This window comes from Fistularia commersonii, chromosome 11 (genome assembly GCF_037954325.1).
Source record: "Fistularia commersonii isolate RoL2024-O1a breed Wild chromosome 11, RoL_Fcom_v1.0, whole genome shotgun sequence".
NCBI lineage: Eukaryota > Metazoa > Chordata > Actinopteri > Syngnathiformes > Fistulariidae > Fistularia > Fistularia commersonii.
In genome coordinates, this window is record NC_141294.1 from 12,691,556 (window position 1) to 12,706,710 (window position 15,155).

The window sequence follows — 15,155 nt, forward strand, 5'->3', positions numbered from 1 at the left end:
GCCAGGGCTGGATGAGGTCCACCCTGTGTTCCTCAAGGCTCTGAATGCACTAGGGCTGTCCTGGATGACACGCCTCTGCAGCATTGCAGGGATGTCAGGCACAGTGCCGCTGAACTGGTAGACAGGGCTGGTGATCCCCCTTTTTAAAAAGGGGGATCGGAGGGTGTGCTCCAACAACAGGGGGATAACGCTCCTCAGCCTCCCTGGTAAGATCTATTCAGTGGTTCTGGAGAAGAGGGTCCGCCAAGTCATTCAACATTGCAGCAGTGTGGTTTTCATCCTGGTCCTGGAACAGCGAACCAGATTAATACCCTCGGCAGGGTCCTGGAGGGGGCATCGGAGTTTGCCCAACCAGTTTACATGTGTTTTGTGGACCTGGAGAAGGCATTCTTCCATGTCCTGGGGGCAATCCTGTGGGGGGTGCTCCGGGAGTCTAGTGTCCCAAATCCCATCATACGGGCTGTTCGGTCCCTGTATGATTGGTGTTGGTGCTTCGTCCACATTGCCGGTTGTAAGTCGGACCCGTTTCCAGTGAGAGTGTGACCAGCGTTGCCCTTTTTCACAGATTCTGTTCATACCTTTTATGGACAGAATTTCCAGGCGCAGCCAGGGCGTAGAGGGGATCCAGTTTAGTGGCCACAGGGCCGAGTCTCTGCTTTTTTGCCAATGATGTGGTTCTGTTGCCTTCATCAGTCCATAATCTCCAGCTCTCACTTGCCGGGATGAGGTTCAGCACCTCCTAATCCGATATCATGCTGTTCAACCAGAAATGGGTGAAATGGCCACTCCAGGTCAGGGAAGAGGTCCTGCCCCAAGGGGAGGAGTTCAAGTATCTCATGGTCTTGTTCACGTATCTCATGGTCTTGTTCACAAGTGAGGGACGGATGGAGTGGGAGATCAACAGGCGGATTGGTGCGGTGTCTGCAGCGATGTGGACTCTGTACCGGTCCGTCGTGGTGAAGAGGGAGCTGAGCCAGAAAACTAAGCTCTCAATTTACCAATCGATCTACGTTCCCACCCTCACCTATGATCACGAGCTGTGGGTAGTGACCAAAAGAACGAGATCGTGTATACAAGTGGCTGAAATGAGTTTCATCCGTGGGGTGGCAGGACTCTCCCTAAGACTTAGGGTGAGAAGTTTGGTCCTTCGGGAGGAGCTTGGAGTAGACCCACTGCTCCTCCGCATAGAGAGGAGTCAGATGAGGTGGCTCGGGCATCTGGTCAGGATGCCTCCTGGACACCTCCTGGGGGAGGTATTCCGGGCATGTCCATCTGGGAGGAGACCACGGGGAAGAACCAGGACACACTGGAGAGACTATGTCTCCAGGCTGGCCCGGGAACGCCTCGGGGTCCCCCCAGAGGAACTGTGGCAGGGGAGGGGGAGGTCTGCTCCGGCTGCTGCCCCCGACCTGACTCTGGATAAGCGGGAAAAGATGGATGGATGGATGGATGGATGGAATTCACATTTGAATAAATGGCTCCTGATAAGCATTCGGCCAGTTAGTGAATCAATTAATTAACATTCATTCATTCATTCATTCATTATCTATAACACTTATCCTTCACTCAGGGTCCTGGGGCGCTCATTCTTTTGTCTGGACAATAGAGGGTCTCCCATTAACCCACTGCCCGATTTTGGATTGTTTGGGGAAACCAGAGCACCAGAGAAAGGAAACTCATGCAGACATGGGGAGAATATACACAGTGTCAAGGTCCCACCATGACTAATTAACATTTTGACGATTATTATTTAGTATGTCAAAAATCATCATAGAGATTTCAAACAAATGTATTTGATAATTCCATTTTAATGATGTAGAGAGATATCTGTGGCCCTGTGATTGACTGATGTCCTGGGTGTACCCCGCCTCTATGATGGCAACAACTCATCAGATTCAAAATTAAATTAAAATTTCCATGGCTTAGTCAACATTGCACACAGTTCAACACAAAATGCTATCCATGTGTCTAACACATAGGCTAAAATTCATGGGAAAAGTCCATGATAAAAAATGGATTGACCCTTTTGAATTAGACATAATAATAAAATGATATTCCTTTCTATCTTCCATTTATTCCAAAGTCAAGAAGATTCATCTCAGTGACTAATATACAATTTTTGAACAGTTCAAAGCAACCAGTGGGAAACTGATGCTCCGGATCATGACAGATTTTGAGTGCCCACACACACACACACACACACACACACACACACACACACACACACACAAACACACAGCATTGCTATGGCTGCAGAAGCTACTTCCTTTTGAAAAGAAACCAAGGAAGTAAATTGAATAGAATTGTATCATGACAATACGCATTATTTTGATGATCTCTGATGTGGTATCCAATATATTGGGGTACAATACAACAAAACTGAAGAGTCAGCTTCTATGTTTGATAAGCAGAGCAACAGAGCACACCAAAAGTCGGTCATATTTCATATTATAAACAATATAGAACACAATCCTTCATTAAACTTTTAGAAACAGGATATGTTGAAATGATATGCAAAATTGTGGTAAAACTACTGCATAGAGGAAAATGCCACATGATTGAACACTTTGTCCAGCCATGTGTGCAGTGTAATGAAGAGTGGAAAATGTTACCCCAAAACACATGACTGAAGAAAAAGTCTCTGAGCAGCGAGATCATCTGTGAAAAATGGAGGCAGTTTAATGCTGTGAGCTAAAGTTATCTACTGCTTTGGATATGAAAATGCAAAAGAACAACCTAATAATTACTAAACAAAATATTCTTTAAGTAAGTGTATGTCAGAGATAAAATACAAATGTTGCTCAGGACTGGATATTCGTCTGTATATTAATGTGCTGCACTATGACAGTCTGTAGAAAAAAGCAAGTCCTCAATATTGGATTCAATTGACCTTAAGGGATTATGGCTAAATTTCTTTTAAATGTTGTTTGTTTTTGCTACAAACGTAGTGTTTGTCACTTTTATATGAGTTCAAGACACTGAAACATCACAATCACTAAGCATCACAATCATCCTTTCTTATGCTGTATTTTCAAATAAATGTACTAATTCTTATCCTTGCGTCATTTAATAAAAACTAAACCAATCTGTACTTATTTCAGCCTTAGTATGTACAATGAAAAAATACATTAATGCAATAATCTAAAGTCATGTGAAGGGTACCATTTAATTAAGACTGCACTGTAGATTATAACAGTCAGATATTTGTCCCCTCAAGTCAACATGGTCATTCTTTGTGTTTTCAAAACATAAATATCTCACAGTACAAGAACAATCTCCAAGTCTTAATGTAAACATACACAAACAGTGTATTCGGTATATAAGTGGGACCACTTTCCTCCATGATCAATTAAGTATTTCTAATTCTGATACAGTGAGGCATCCACTTCTATACACATACATTGAGATAACTATGGAAGTGCTGGCAGGGCTCAGTGAACTTAGCTTTTCACGCTCTAGTGAGGAACCACTACAAGCCAGTAATCATTACTAATGCATAACACAGCCTTTAAGCTAGGATGTGTATATGTATCTCAGAGGGTCTACATCTTTATCATCAATTTGTCAAGGAATTTGTTGAAATGTATAACATATCATGCTTGCCTGTCCTTGATTCACTGTTTCTATTGTATGTTGATGGTTATATCTTAAGTATATCTCCCTGTAAGGACCTAATTAAGGAGTTCACTCACACAAAATGGGTTCTTTGATGGTTAAAACAAGCTATTATGTCTTTTCAAGACCACCATTTGAATTCTTTCACAAAGGAAGAATAACCAGATAAATTCTTGTCAAGATCAACTGGACTTTCTGAATTTCTTCACTTGAAGACGTTTCACCCCTTATCCGAGAGGCTTCTTCAGTTCTGATGACCTATGAGGAGTTTCTGGATATAACTGCCAAGGTTTTGGTCAGGTCTGTGTTATGGTGGCTTGTATGTAAATGGAAGAGTTGATCGCAGAAACTAGGTCGGCGGTTGTTTTGCTACTGGGGATGTCATTTGTGGGGACTTGTTATTTAACTTGTTGTGTCTAATGTCATTGGTTCCTCTATTTCTCTCATCTGTTCTGTCTGCCTCTCGCCCACCATTTTTTCTGCCTGGAGGGCCTACCTCCAACAAATTCAATCAATTGCCTGGGTCTCACAGAATTTGGGGTCGATGTTATTGGCCCTGAGGTTTTCCTTACAGATGTTCTTGTGGCAAAGAGTTGGTCTGCCTGTAGGTCTAGCGTCAGTGGTGAGTAGTCTACACAGCACATCTGTAGGGGCTGTAGCCATCTGGCATAAGATAAGCGCAGGCGATGCAGTGATAGCATTGCAAACAGGCATGACTGCATCTGACAAAAAACAGCTGTTGGGTATGTGCTAATGCTAAGAATCCTTCTAAGGCATTGACAGTATAAAGAGTTAAGCAGTTCTCTTGCTGGGAGTTCGAAGTCCATGCTTGCTGCTGTTGAGTGGTGTGGTGAGGATGCAGGCTTGGGATATCTGTATGTTGATGTAGGTAGTGAACATGGTGTTGTCCTGCACACTCTTGGTAAGACAAGCCAAGGCTGAGAATGCCTTTTGAGTAGCTTAGAGTCCAGTCTGAGTTTGTCAGAAATAGTAGAGCTGAGGCTGGTGAAGTCATTAACAACTTCCAGGTTTCAGTCAACAATTGAACAATTCGGGACTGCACCAGTGTCTTGGCCCATAATGTTGGTCTGCAGGCCAAGGCTGCATAATCAGCAAAAAGCAGCTTTGTAGAAGCACAATTTTTTCTTTGGTCTTGGCTTTCAGACATGCGAGGCTGACGAGGCTGCCATCACTTCTTATGTGGGGGTATATCCCATCATCATATTTATTTTTTGACACTTGATGATGCAATAAATATAATTTCATATAAAAAAACAGATGTCATGCATACAGGTTTCTAGCCAATGGTAATTTGCACCCCCTGGCCCTGGTTAGGCTTCTACTAATAAAACAAAGCTCAAAAGCCAACTTAAAACAGTTCAATAGAACTGGGTTAAAATACTAAAATATAAAAACCAAAAAGCAAAACAGAAGAACACAACAGACAAAAGCAGGAGACAAAAATAGTGCAATAACAGTGCAATAGTATGCAATAGCTAGTGTTTACAGTGCTGTTTTAGATGTTGTTTTACAAGTGTATTAAAAGCCCTATGGTTCTGTCAATGTTTTGATTTCAGGTGGTATTGTGTTCCACAGTTCCTATTACTGAGAATGAAGACTGTCTAAATTTTGTTCTGTGTTTTGGTCTTCTTTAGTTACTACTTGCTTCACCCCTAGTTCTGATTCCCCTGATTTGTTTATCTACCTGTTGGTAGAGAATTTCTGGAAGGAGGTTATTCATACAATTAAAAACACTTTTACAAACAAGAGCCTACAAACTTAAAATTACATTTCTTAATAATTGGACAGTGGTGCCATGTACGAGTTTTTGATCGATTACTTTTAGTGCCTCTTCACATCATGACTTAATGCAGTGGTCCCTAACCATTGGGCAGTGGACAGGTACCAGACCATGGATGATTTTTGCACCACATCACAAATACATAAAAGTTGCCATTATCATTAGTCTTCTGGGTATTTTATTTTTAAAAAAGTGCCACTTCTGCCTACGGCTCATTCCTGCAGTTGATCAAGTCATAGCAATTGCATTATAATTCAGAACAGAGAAGAGTCCAGGAGACTAGCATTCGACATTCCAGTAAGTAGCTCGCTTAACTAAATAACTACCGAGAAACTTGTTGCAACATACCAGTCTAGCAGTTAATTATTGTGAGTAGAAGTTAATTTACTTTAGTATACAGTGTGACACTAAATGCAGCCTCAGGGCGGCACTGGCCCGTGTCTCTCCAAGCCTGCCTCGGGGGGGCACGGAGCAGTGTCTCCCTGTGCCAGTCCCCAGCCCGGATAAATGCAGAGGGTTGCGTCAGGAAGGGCATCCGGCGTAGAACTTTCGCCAAAACCAAACATGCGAGTCAACCATAACCATACCATACCGAATCGGTCGAGGACTGGGTTAACAATCACTGCCATTGGTACTGAAGACCTACAGGGTACTAATGGAAATTGGGCTACTGTGGGTCGAAGAACAAGAACAAGAACAAGAGAAGGAGTGCGTGTTCGGAAGCAGAGAGAAAGAAGGAAAGGAAAGAGCCTAAGACTGAGAGTAGGGACTTTGAATATTGAGACTATGACAGGAAAAGGTAGAGAGTTGGTCGACATGATGCAGAGAAGGAAGGTGGATATACTGTGTGTCCAGGAGACCAGGTGGAAAGGTAGTAAGGCTAGAAGCTTAGGAGCAGGCTTTAAGTTGTACTATTATGGTACTGACAAGAAAAGAAATGGAGTAGGAGTTCTCTCTGAAGGAGGAGTTTGTTAGGAATGTCCTAGAGGTGAAAAGAATGCCAGATTCTTATGAGTCTGAAACTGGAAATTGAAAGGGTGATGCTCAATGTCGTTAGTGGCTATGCCCCGCAGGTGGGATGCGAATCCGAAGAGAAGGAGAAGTTCTGGAATGAGTTAGATGAAGTGATGCAGAATATTCTCAGAAATTAGAGAGTGGTAATCGGAGCAGACTTCAATGGACATGTTGGTGAAGGCAATAGAGGGGATGAAGAAGTGATGGGCAGATTTGGTATACAGGATAGGAACGCAGAGGGACAGATGGTGATAGATTTTGCAAAAAGGATGGAATGGCTGCGATGAACACCTTTATCCAGAAAAGACAGGAACATAAGGTAACTTATAAGAGCAGAGGTAGGAGCAGGAAGGTATACTGCATCTTGTATAGACGAGGTAACCTGAAAGAGATCAGTGACTGCAAAGTAGTTGTAGGTGGGAGTGTGGCCTGACAGCATAGAATGGTGGTTTGTAGGATGACTCTGGTGACAAGGAAGATGAAGAGGACAAAGGCAGAGCAGAGGACAAAGTGGTGGAAGATGAAAAGGGAGGAGTGTTGCATGGCTTTCAGGGAGGAGTTGAGAAAGGGTCTGGGTGGTCAGGGTGAGCTTCCAGATGATTGGACAACAACAGCTAGTGTTATCAGGGAGACAGGAAGAAGAGTACTTGGTTTGTCATCTGGAAGGAAAGTAGATAAGGAGACTTGGTGGTAGAATGAGGAAGTGCAGGAGTATATACAGAGAAAGCGGTTGGCAAAGAAGAAGTGGGATACTGAGAGGACTGAAGAGACCAGACAGGAGTTCAGGGAGATGCAGCAAAAGGTAAAGATAGAGGTAGCAAAGGCAAAACAAAGGGCGTATGATGACTTGTATGCTCAGTTGGATAGCAAGGAGGGTGAGAATGATCTATACAGGTTGGCGAAACAGAGAGATAAAGATGTAAAGGATGTACAACAGGTCCGGGTGATTAAGAACAGAGAGGGAAATGCATTGACTGATGCTAGAAGAGTGATGGGAAGATGGAAAGAGTACTTTGAAGAGCTGATGAATGAGGAAAATGAAAGAGAAGCAAGTGTAGCAGAGGTGACTATTGTAGACCACAAAGTAGCACAAATGAGTAAAAGTGAAGTGACGATGGCATTGAAGAGGATGAATAGTGTAAAAGCAGTTGGTCCTGATGACATACCGGTGGAGGTGTGGAAGTGTCTAGGAGAGGCAGCGGTAGATTTTCTGACTAGATTATTCAACAGGATCTTAGAGAGTGAGAAGATGCCTGAAGAATGGAGACAAAGTGTGATGGTGCCAATTTTTAAGAATAAGGGGGTGTGCAGAATTGCGGCAACTATAGAGGGATAAAGTTGATGAGCCATACAATGAAGTTATGGGAAAGAGTAGTGGAAACTTGACTGAGAGCAGAAGTCAGCATTTGTGAACAGCAGTATGGCTCCATGCCTAGGAAGAGTACTACAGATGCAGTATTTGCGTTGAGAATACTAATAGAAAAGTACAGAGAAGGACAGAGGGAGCTGCATTGTTTTTTTGTAGACCTAGAAAAAACATATGACAGGGTGCCAAGAGAGGAGCTCTGGTATTGTATGAGGAAGTCTGGAATGACAGAGAAGTATGTTAAACTGGTGCAGGACATGTATGCGAGCTGTGAGACATTGATACGGTGCACTGTAGGGGTAACAGAGAAGTTCAAGGTGGAGGTGGGACTCCATCAGGGATCAGCTCTGAGCCCCTTCTTGTTTGCAATGGTGATGGACAGGCTGACAGATGAGGTTAGACAGGAATCCCCATGGACCATGATGTTTGGAGATGACATTGTGATCTGTAGTGAGAGCAGAAAACAGGTAGAGGAAAATCTAGAGAGGTGGAGGTATGCTCTGGAAAGTAGAGGAATGAAAGTTAGTTGCAGCAAGACAGAATATATGTGTTTGAATGAGAGGAACTCGGGTGGAACGGTGAAGCTACAGGGAGTGCAGATCAAGATGTTGGAGGATTTCAGGTACTTGGGGTCAACAGTCCAGAGCAACAGAGAGTGTGGAAAAGAGGTGAAGAGACGGGTCCAAGCAGGTTGGAATGGGTGGAGAAAAGTGTCAGGGGTACTATGTGATAGAAGACTATCAGCCAGAATGAAAGGAAAGGTGTCCAAGACAGTGATGAGACCAGCAATGCTGTATGGACTAGAAACTGATACAATGACCAAAAGACAGCAGGCAGAACTGGAGGTTGCAGGGATGAAGATGTTGAGGTTTCCTTTGGGAGTGACCAGGATGGATAGGATCAGGAATGAGTCTATCAGAGGAACAGCACATCTTAGATGTTTTGGAGAGAAGCTCAGAGAAGCCAGACTGAGATGGTTCGATCATGTACAGAGGAGAGATAGAGAATATACTGGTAGACGGATGCTTGAATTGGAGCTGCCAGGCAAGAGGTCGCGAGGAAGACCAAAGAGAAGATTTATGGACGTAGTGAGGGAGGATATGAAGGTAGTTGGTGTGAAAGAGGAGGATACGGAGAAAAGGGTTAAATGGAGTAAGTTGATTCGCTGTGGCGACGCCTGAAGGGAAAAGCTGAAAGAAGAAGATACAGTGTGACACTAGTTTGTTGCTGCTGCTGTTGCTGTTGTTGTTCTAGTCCCTTTTGTGATTGGTTTTGGTTTCTGATGGGCCCATCAACTTGGGGTGTATCTGGCTGTATCCCAGTCTCCTGCCTGTAGGCGAATGACCAACAATTAATGCTCCTTAAATTCCAGCCGCACTTGAAAGCTGGGCTTTCATAGCTGGGCTTTCATATTGTAGGGCACTGCGAATGAAGGCAGTCAACTTGTTGAAGGCAAACGCGAAACAAGGCAGTAAAACTGCCAAAACCCAGTTACAACCACCCACCAACTGTTTCCCTAGTTTAGACCATGAGCTTCCTTCCCATCCCCAGTGTAGCACCCACCCGCAGACGTTGGGTCGCACCTAGATGCCGCAACCCTTCCAACCTCATATATCCAACCGTATCCAACTACACTAAACAGGAGGTATCCGGGGCTCTCTGGAACTGCCGGTCAGCAGTGAAAGACAAGGCAACAGATTTCATTGCGGCCCGTATATCCACTCGCACACTAAACTTTCTAGCTCTCACGGAAACATGGATTACACCCGGAAACATAGCCACACCAGCTACCCTGTCATATACTGTATGTATGTACAGTGTATGGTTTTGAGATGGCTATTTGGAAGAGTGGTCAATTCTGACTTCCGATTACTGGTACCTCGGATCTTCAGTGACTGAATTGCACTTTTTGTAAGTTGCTTTGGATAACAGCGTCTGACAAATGACTGTAATGTAATGTAATGTAAAGTCATGGGGCATCTCTAAGCATGTCTTAGTTTGTACAAAATTGTAAAAAAAACACCTGGATGACAGGTCATGGTGTTTATTTTTCTTGTTGGAATCTTTCTGTCTCGGCAACTGGACTTGAATTTCTTCTGATATAACTGTATATATACTGTTATAACTATATATATATATATATATATATATATACAGTATATAACTATATTCAGACACTCCTCATAGGTCATTAGAACTGAAAAAGCCTCTCGGATGAGGGGTGAAACGTCTTCAAGTGAAAAAATTCTAGTCCCATTGCCAAGAAGAGAAGATTTCAACAAGAACAGGGAGAGAGCATCTGTTGTAAGGAACTCCACTTTTTATCATCGGCTGTTCACTGCTGTGAGATAGACTGCTGTGTTGACTAATCGGGTGACTCATCGTCAGCTTCCTCTTTTATCACGCCTGGGTCCAGTCTTGTGCCAACAGATGCTACTTCTGCAGTAGTGGGTTGTTGACATCCGCGCAAAACATTTAGCATCTCCTGCTTTTTGCATATTTGTGAAAGAAAACTGTTGGCACAGCATTTTAGAGTGTTTAAAAGCTTAGAAACAGACTTAGCTTGGCTAAGTAGCAGATCCTTAGGAAGTTGTATCCATCCACAAGCACTTTTCCACTCCACTCCCATGTTAAAATGTGTTATAAATTGTGATTTTTAAAGAAATAACAATTCTTCATGTTTTTTAACAGCACATTCAAGAATGAAACTAACAACAAAGCTAATTTATGCCTATTTGTCCACCCAGGAGGAGTTCCCTTTAAAAACACTGGCTGAAACTGACAAATAATAGAGAAAAATGTTAAAAAAGGGAAAGTATTAAGCCCGACTTGTCTCTACAAGGTGTCTACTTTTTCCTCCCACAGTCCAAAAACAAGCAATGAACTGGACACTCAAATCATCCGTAATTGTCAATAAGAGTACATGCCTGAATGTCTCTATATGACTGATGACTGGCCCAAAGTATACACAGTGTGTTAGCCAATGTCAGTTTGGATTGGTTGTGGTCCTTCATAATTGAAAGCATATGACAATAGGAAGTAGAGCATAATATTGAAAAGGGTTGGAGCTTGGACACAGCCCTTTCTTTCTCTGCTCTTAATGTGGAAAGACACAATTAGATATAAGAGTTTGGGGTGGAGAACCGATCCTTTCAAGGGGAGAAAAGATGCCTTTCCTGCAAACCAGGTCAAAAGCCTCAGTCAGATCAATGAAGGCCAGGTACAATGGCTGCCTTTGCCTCTGGATTTCTCTTGTATACTGTAGATCACTTGGCCCTGAACCTGCACAGTGCCTTCAGGTATATCTGGCGCACCTAAAGCGGCAGCCAAGATTAACCAGGCATAGCTGCAATCACTCTATCTCCTTTGTTATTATATAGGGTGATGATAGCAGCATCCTGCATGTCCAAGGCTCCTTCCTGTCAGTACTGCAGCATGAGGTTGTCAAGAGGTTTAAAAAGAAAGCTCTGCTTTCCAACCAGCTAGATGACAACTGCATAGGACTCAATATCCTCACATAGTTGTCCAGGATGGGTGGATTGTCCAGCCTTTCTGTGGTAGAGTGGTGAGTGATGTTCTAGTTGCCTTCCTTGTTCTCAAGCTCATGGCAGTTATCTAACCCTCTTGATGACCTGATGGTGGCAATCCTTGAAATGCTTAGGCTGAAGGGTTTTTTCATTCCTTCACTATGATGTCACTCTAAGAAGCACTCTATGCTGTGGTAACTGCTTGTGGACACAAACACATTTCAGCCAGGACTTTCAAGCAATGACCAGAGCTAGCTCATGTTAGTGTCAAGACCTAAAATGGCACCAGTAATCCCTATGGGTAGGTTTTACAGACAAGTAGGTGTTGGTATAACAGACTGGGATAGGTGAAACAAGGGTTTCCGATTGGGTGCTTGCCAACACACTTAGTTGCCACACATACCAATTAACACTTCTAAGAGTTTATAACTTTAAAGTTTGTATGTTGACATTGCATGAGCATTTCAAGTTTTGAATTGTTTGTTGACAATGAAAGCAGAGCTCCTGAAAATGCTCCAATTGGTGCTGTGTGGATGGACCTGGACCTACCTCCTACCCACATTTGGCTCCCTCTTCCTGTCTGTGTTTGGTGCACAGTCCTTTATAAGATGAGGATTTACAGAGTTTTTGTGTGGTCATTGTTCATTTGGGCCATCTTGTCCATTTTCCATAGCCCCATAGCATCATTGCTTCAGTATTCACCCACTGAGCTACTGCAGCCCCAGCTATACGTCGTCATGTCCACAGATACATCCACCAAGAATCCCAGCGGAACATCTTTGGTCTCCTAAACCTCTACTCACATACAAGCAAAGGGCATTTCATCCAGAGTCTATTTTCAGATAAGAGGTTGGATTTCCTCAGTTTGACAGACAATGTGGCAACAGCTGAATTACTTTGTTTTACTGAATAAATCCACTATGCGGAAGTTTGTTTACAAATGTCAAGCCTGCGCCTCCCAAGATAGGTGGATTTGCGCAATGATTCACTGTAAGCAGTGGACAGACCTGCTTGTGAGCGCCCCAGTCTTCCGCTCATTTGAATACACTGCATCAAAGCTCCCTGGATCTACTCCCAGCATCACATGTACTTTTTAAATCGACCAAGGATTTTTGAATGACTTGCCACTCTCTTTGCTCACTTCTCCATACTCTCTCTCCATACTTAATAAGCCGTGGTGACACAAGGTGCTTCTGTTACTCCAGCTCTCCAAAAATTTGGATAAGATCCTTACAAAGTCCATTCCCTTTGCCCAATTTTATTGCAATTTTATCCTTTTTATCACAAAAACTCTTCAAAAAGTTGTTGCTTCACCATCCTCATCCTCTGTGATCTGAGTGCAGACTTTGACACCATCACTCATTGTCACTATCTTTCCAGTCTAATCTTAATAATATCACGTGGTCAGCTTATTTCTATCAATGCAATATCAACAGACTCTGCCCCTTCCTTTCTTTACATACTTGAGCTATTGTTGTCCAAAGCTGGTCATTTCTTGGAAAGATTACTACCATGCTATTGTTTTTGGTCCAACCAACAAATTCACCCACGAACTACGCCTCATAACTCTGAAACTCCCACAGAAACTCATGACCCCAGTCCTTCAACAGTTCCACTGATTGCCCATAGAGTCTACCAAATATTGCTCCTCACCTATAAATGTATGCAAGATCATATTTTCTTTGGCTATATGTCCTTTTCTAATGTTTTTCTCTGGTGCAGTAGTTTCTCTCTGCCTTTTGGTCTTGTGTCCTGAGCTCCACGCATCCATTGAAGCAGACTGACAGTAGCATGTCAGGCGCAAGCTGGGAATCATGTATGGAGATCCTGGGTTGCCCACATGTCCAGATCCTCCTTAATAACCTTGTTTATGGGGTCCAAAGGGATGCACAGCACCACATTTGACACTAGGTCGGATACAGGAGTTGCCAAATAGATGTTGGGGGCTTGCCAGCGATGTGTCTTGAAGGGGTGCTGCTCCTTGACTTTCTGTCAGGGGGCTGCTAACCAAGGCTAAAGAGCTGCCTCTGCCCTATTTACCTATGGTTTGGGGTTGGTTAATGGTCAATAGAGCATGTCCATTCACTAGTGGGCCTGTTCGCCACATGGCTGGGGGGCAACCTCCTCTAAGTACCTACAGGTTTTGCATTTCTGCTGCGTTCTTCCTATCCGTCACCATGTTGATGTGCTGCATGGTGTGTGCTGTGGAATGGCTGTCTGCCTGGTGGAGAAGTGATAGGTTGTTGTTGCCAATGCTTGCTAGTACTGCTAGCAAGCATTGACAGCAGAAAGTTAGAGGTGGAAAATACGATTCACTTCACCAATACACTAGACTCATCACACAACCATAGCTGAACAAATGTAAATGTATCATATCTTAGATGTACTCCTCACTTTGACTGAGCTCAGTTGAATCCAAGTGCATGAGAGTGATATAACCTGCTAAGTGTGTGCATGTGAGCGTCAGCACTTAAACTTGCGGGAAATGGGGGTACTGCTGTACTAAATTCTGTTCAGTCCTCACCTAAGAAGAATAGAAGCAAATGTTGATTATGGAAATAATGGCTGGCATATCTGCCGCTGTTTTGTTGTGACAGGATTCACATCCATCCAAGTTGTGCTACAGAGAGCATTCCTTGTAAATGTATTAGAATTATAATATGCTTGCTAAATGTCAAATTGTGGAATTTCTGAAAGTTTTGGACAAAAAAAAACAAATTTGGCTTATTGATTTTGATAAATATGTTGGAAGGTACATGCGTATGGTGAAGAAAAGGGTGACTGAAACCATCCATCCATCCATCCATTCATCCATCCATCGTCTTCCGCTTATCCTACTAAGGGTCATAGGGGGATGGTGGAGCCTATCCCACCTGCCATTGGACGAGATGGGGTACACCCTGGACTGATCACCAGTCAATCAATAAAAAGATGGACAACCCTTCACTGTCTTATTTGGACATCTGGTCAGTTTTTTCCGATTTAATTTGTTGTTTTTAGTCTGTCAAAAAAATGGAAGGAAATGTCAATTAAGTAGACACGCACCTGATGTTTTGTTTAAGACTTTAAATATCTGCATAGCTGTATCCTGAGTGTATGCAGTAAGTGCAGAATAGGTTGTGCCGTGTTTGAGTGTGGCAGTCAGGAAATGTGTGCATGTTTGTTAGACAAGCACTTCATTCTTGTATATGCATTTATTTCCTCAAAAAGTACCTTCTAATATTTTCCTTTAGTTGTTGGTATATAATGAGAAAAAGAGCACACAAAACATGTGGAAATGTTTCTAAACTTACCCCTTTACAGATGGCGACAGCCTCTTTTGACATAGACTTTGGATAAGAGACATGCTGCTCCATGATTGATTGAAATAATTCATCCTCGTCTTCACCATCAAATGGGGGCTGAGGAGAAGTGTGTGGAGAAAATGTGATGACAAGAAATGTCAAATAGAGGATCTATAAATGAAATACAACCAGCTTGTCTGAAACAGAACTCTCAATGTCTCTCATACTCATAGAATCACTTTATGAAGTTAGGTTCAAAATAAAACATTTCCCTTAAAAAAAGAGGATATAAGATGCCATGACAGGAAACTTATTCAACAGATTTTTATGGCTAACCGTTCATTTGTTACTACAATTCGCTTTGAATATTTGTTGTCACCCCCACCCCACACTCATCTACTAACCTGTCCCGCCAACATTTCATACAGCAATACTCCGAAGGACCACCAGTCTACTGACTTTCCATAAGGCTGGTAAGCAATGATCTAAGATATTCAAGAAATCATAGCTTATTCATTGGATAAGGATGTAGACTGAAAAGAACAAAT

General features: G+C 42.9%; 1 protein-coding gene across 4 annotated transcripts in view; it reads right to left on the minus strand.

Moving 5' to 3' along the window:
* LOC147229519 (protein kinase C beta type) overlaps positions 1 to 15,155 on the minus strand; it is a 107,670-nt gene that overhangs the window by 24,527 nt on the left and 67,988 nt on the right. For all 4 annotated transcript variants that reach the window (XM_086155013.1, XM_086155011.1, XM_086155014.1 and 1 more), the window contains 2 exons: positions 15,012 to 15,092; positions 14,617 to 14,724 (listed from right to left, as the gene is read on the minus strand). In XM_086155013.1, coding sequence (XP_086011139.1) covers positions 14,617 to 14,724; positions 15,012 to 15,092 — 189 coding nt within the window. The remainder of the gene's footprint in view (positions 1 to 14,616; positions 14,725 to 15,011; positions 15,093 to 15,155) is intronic.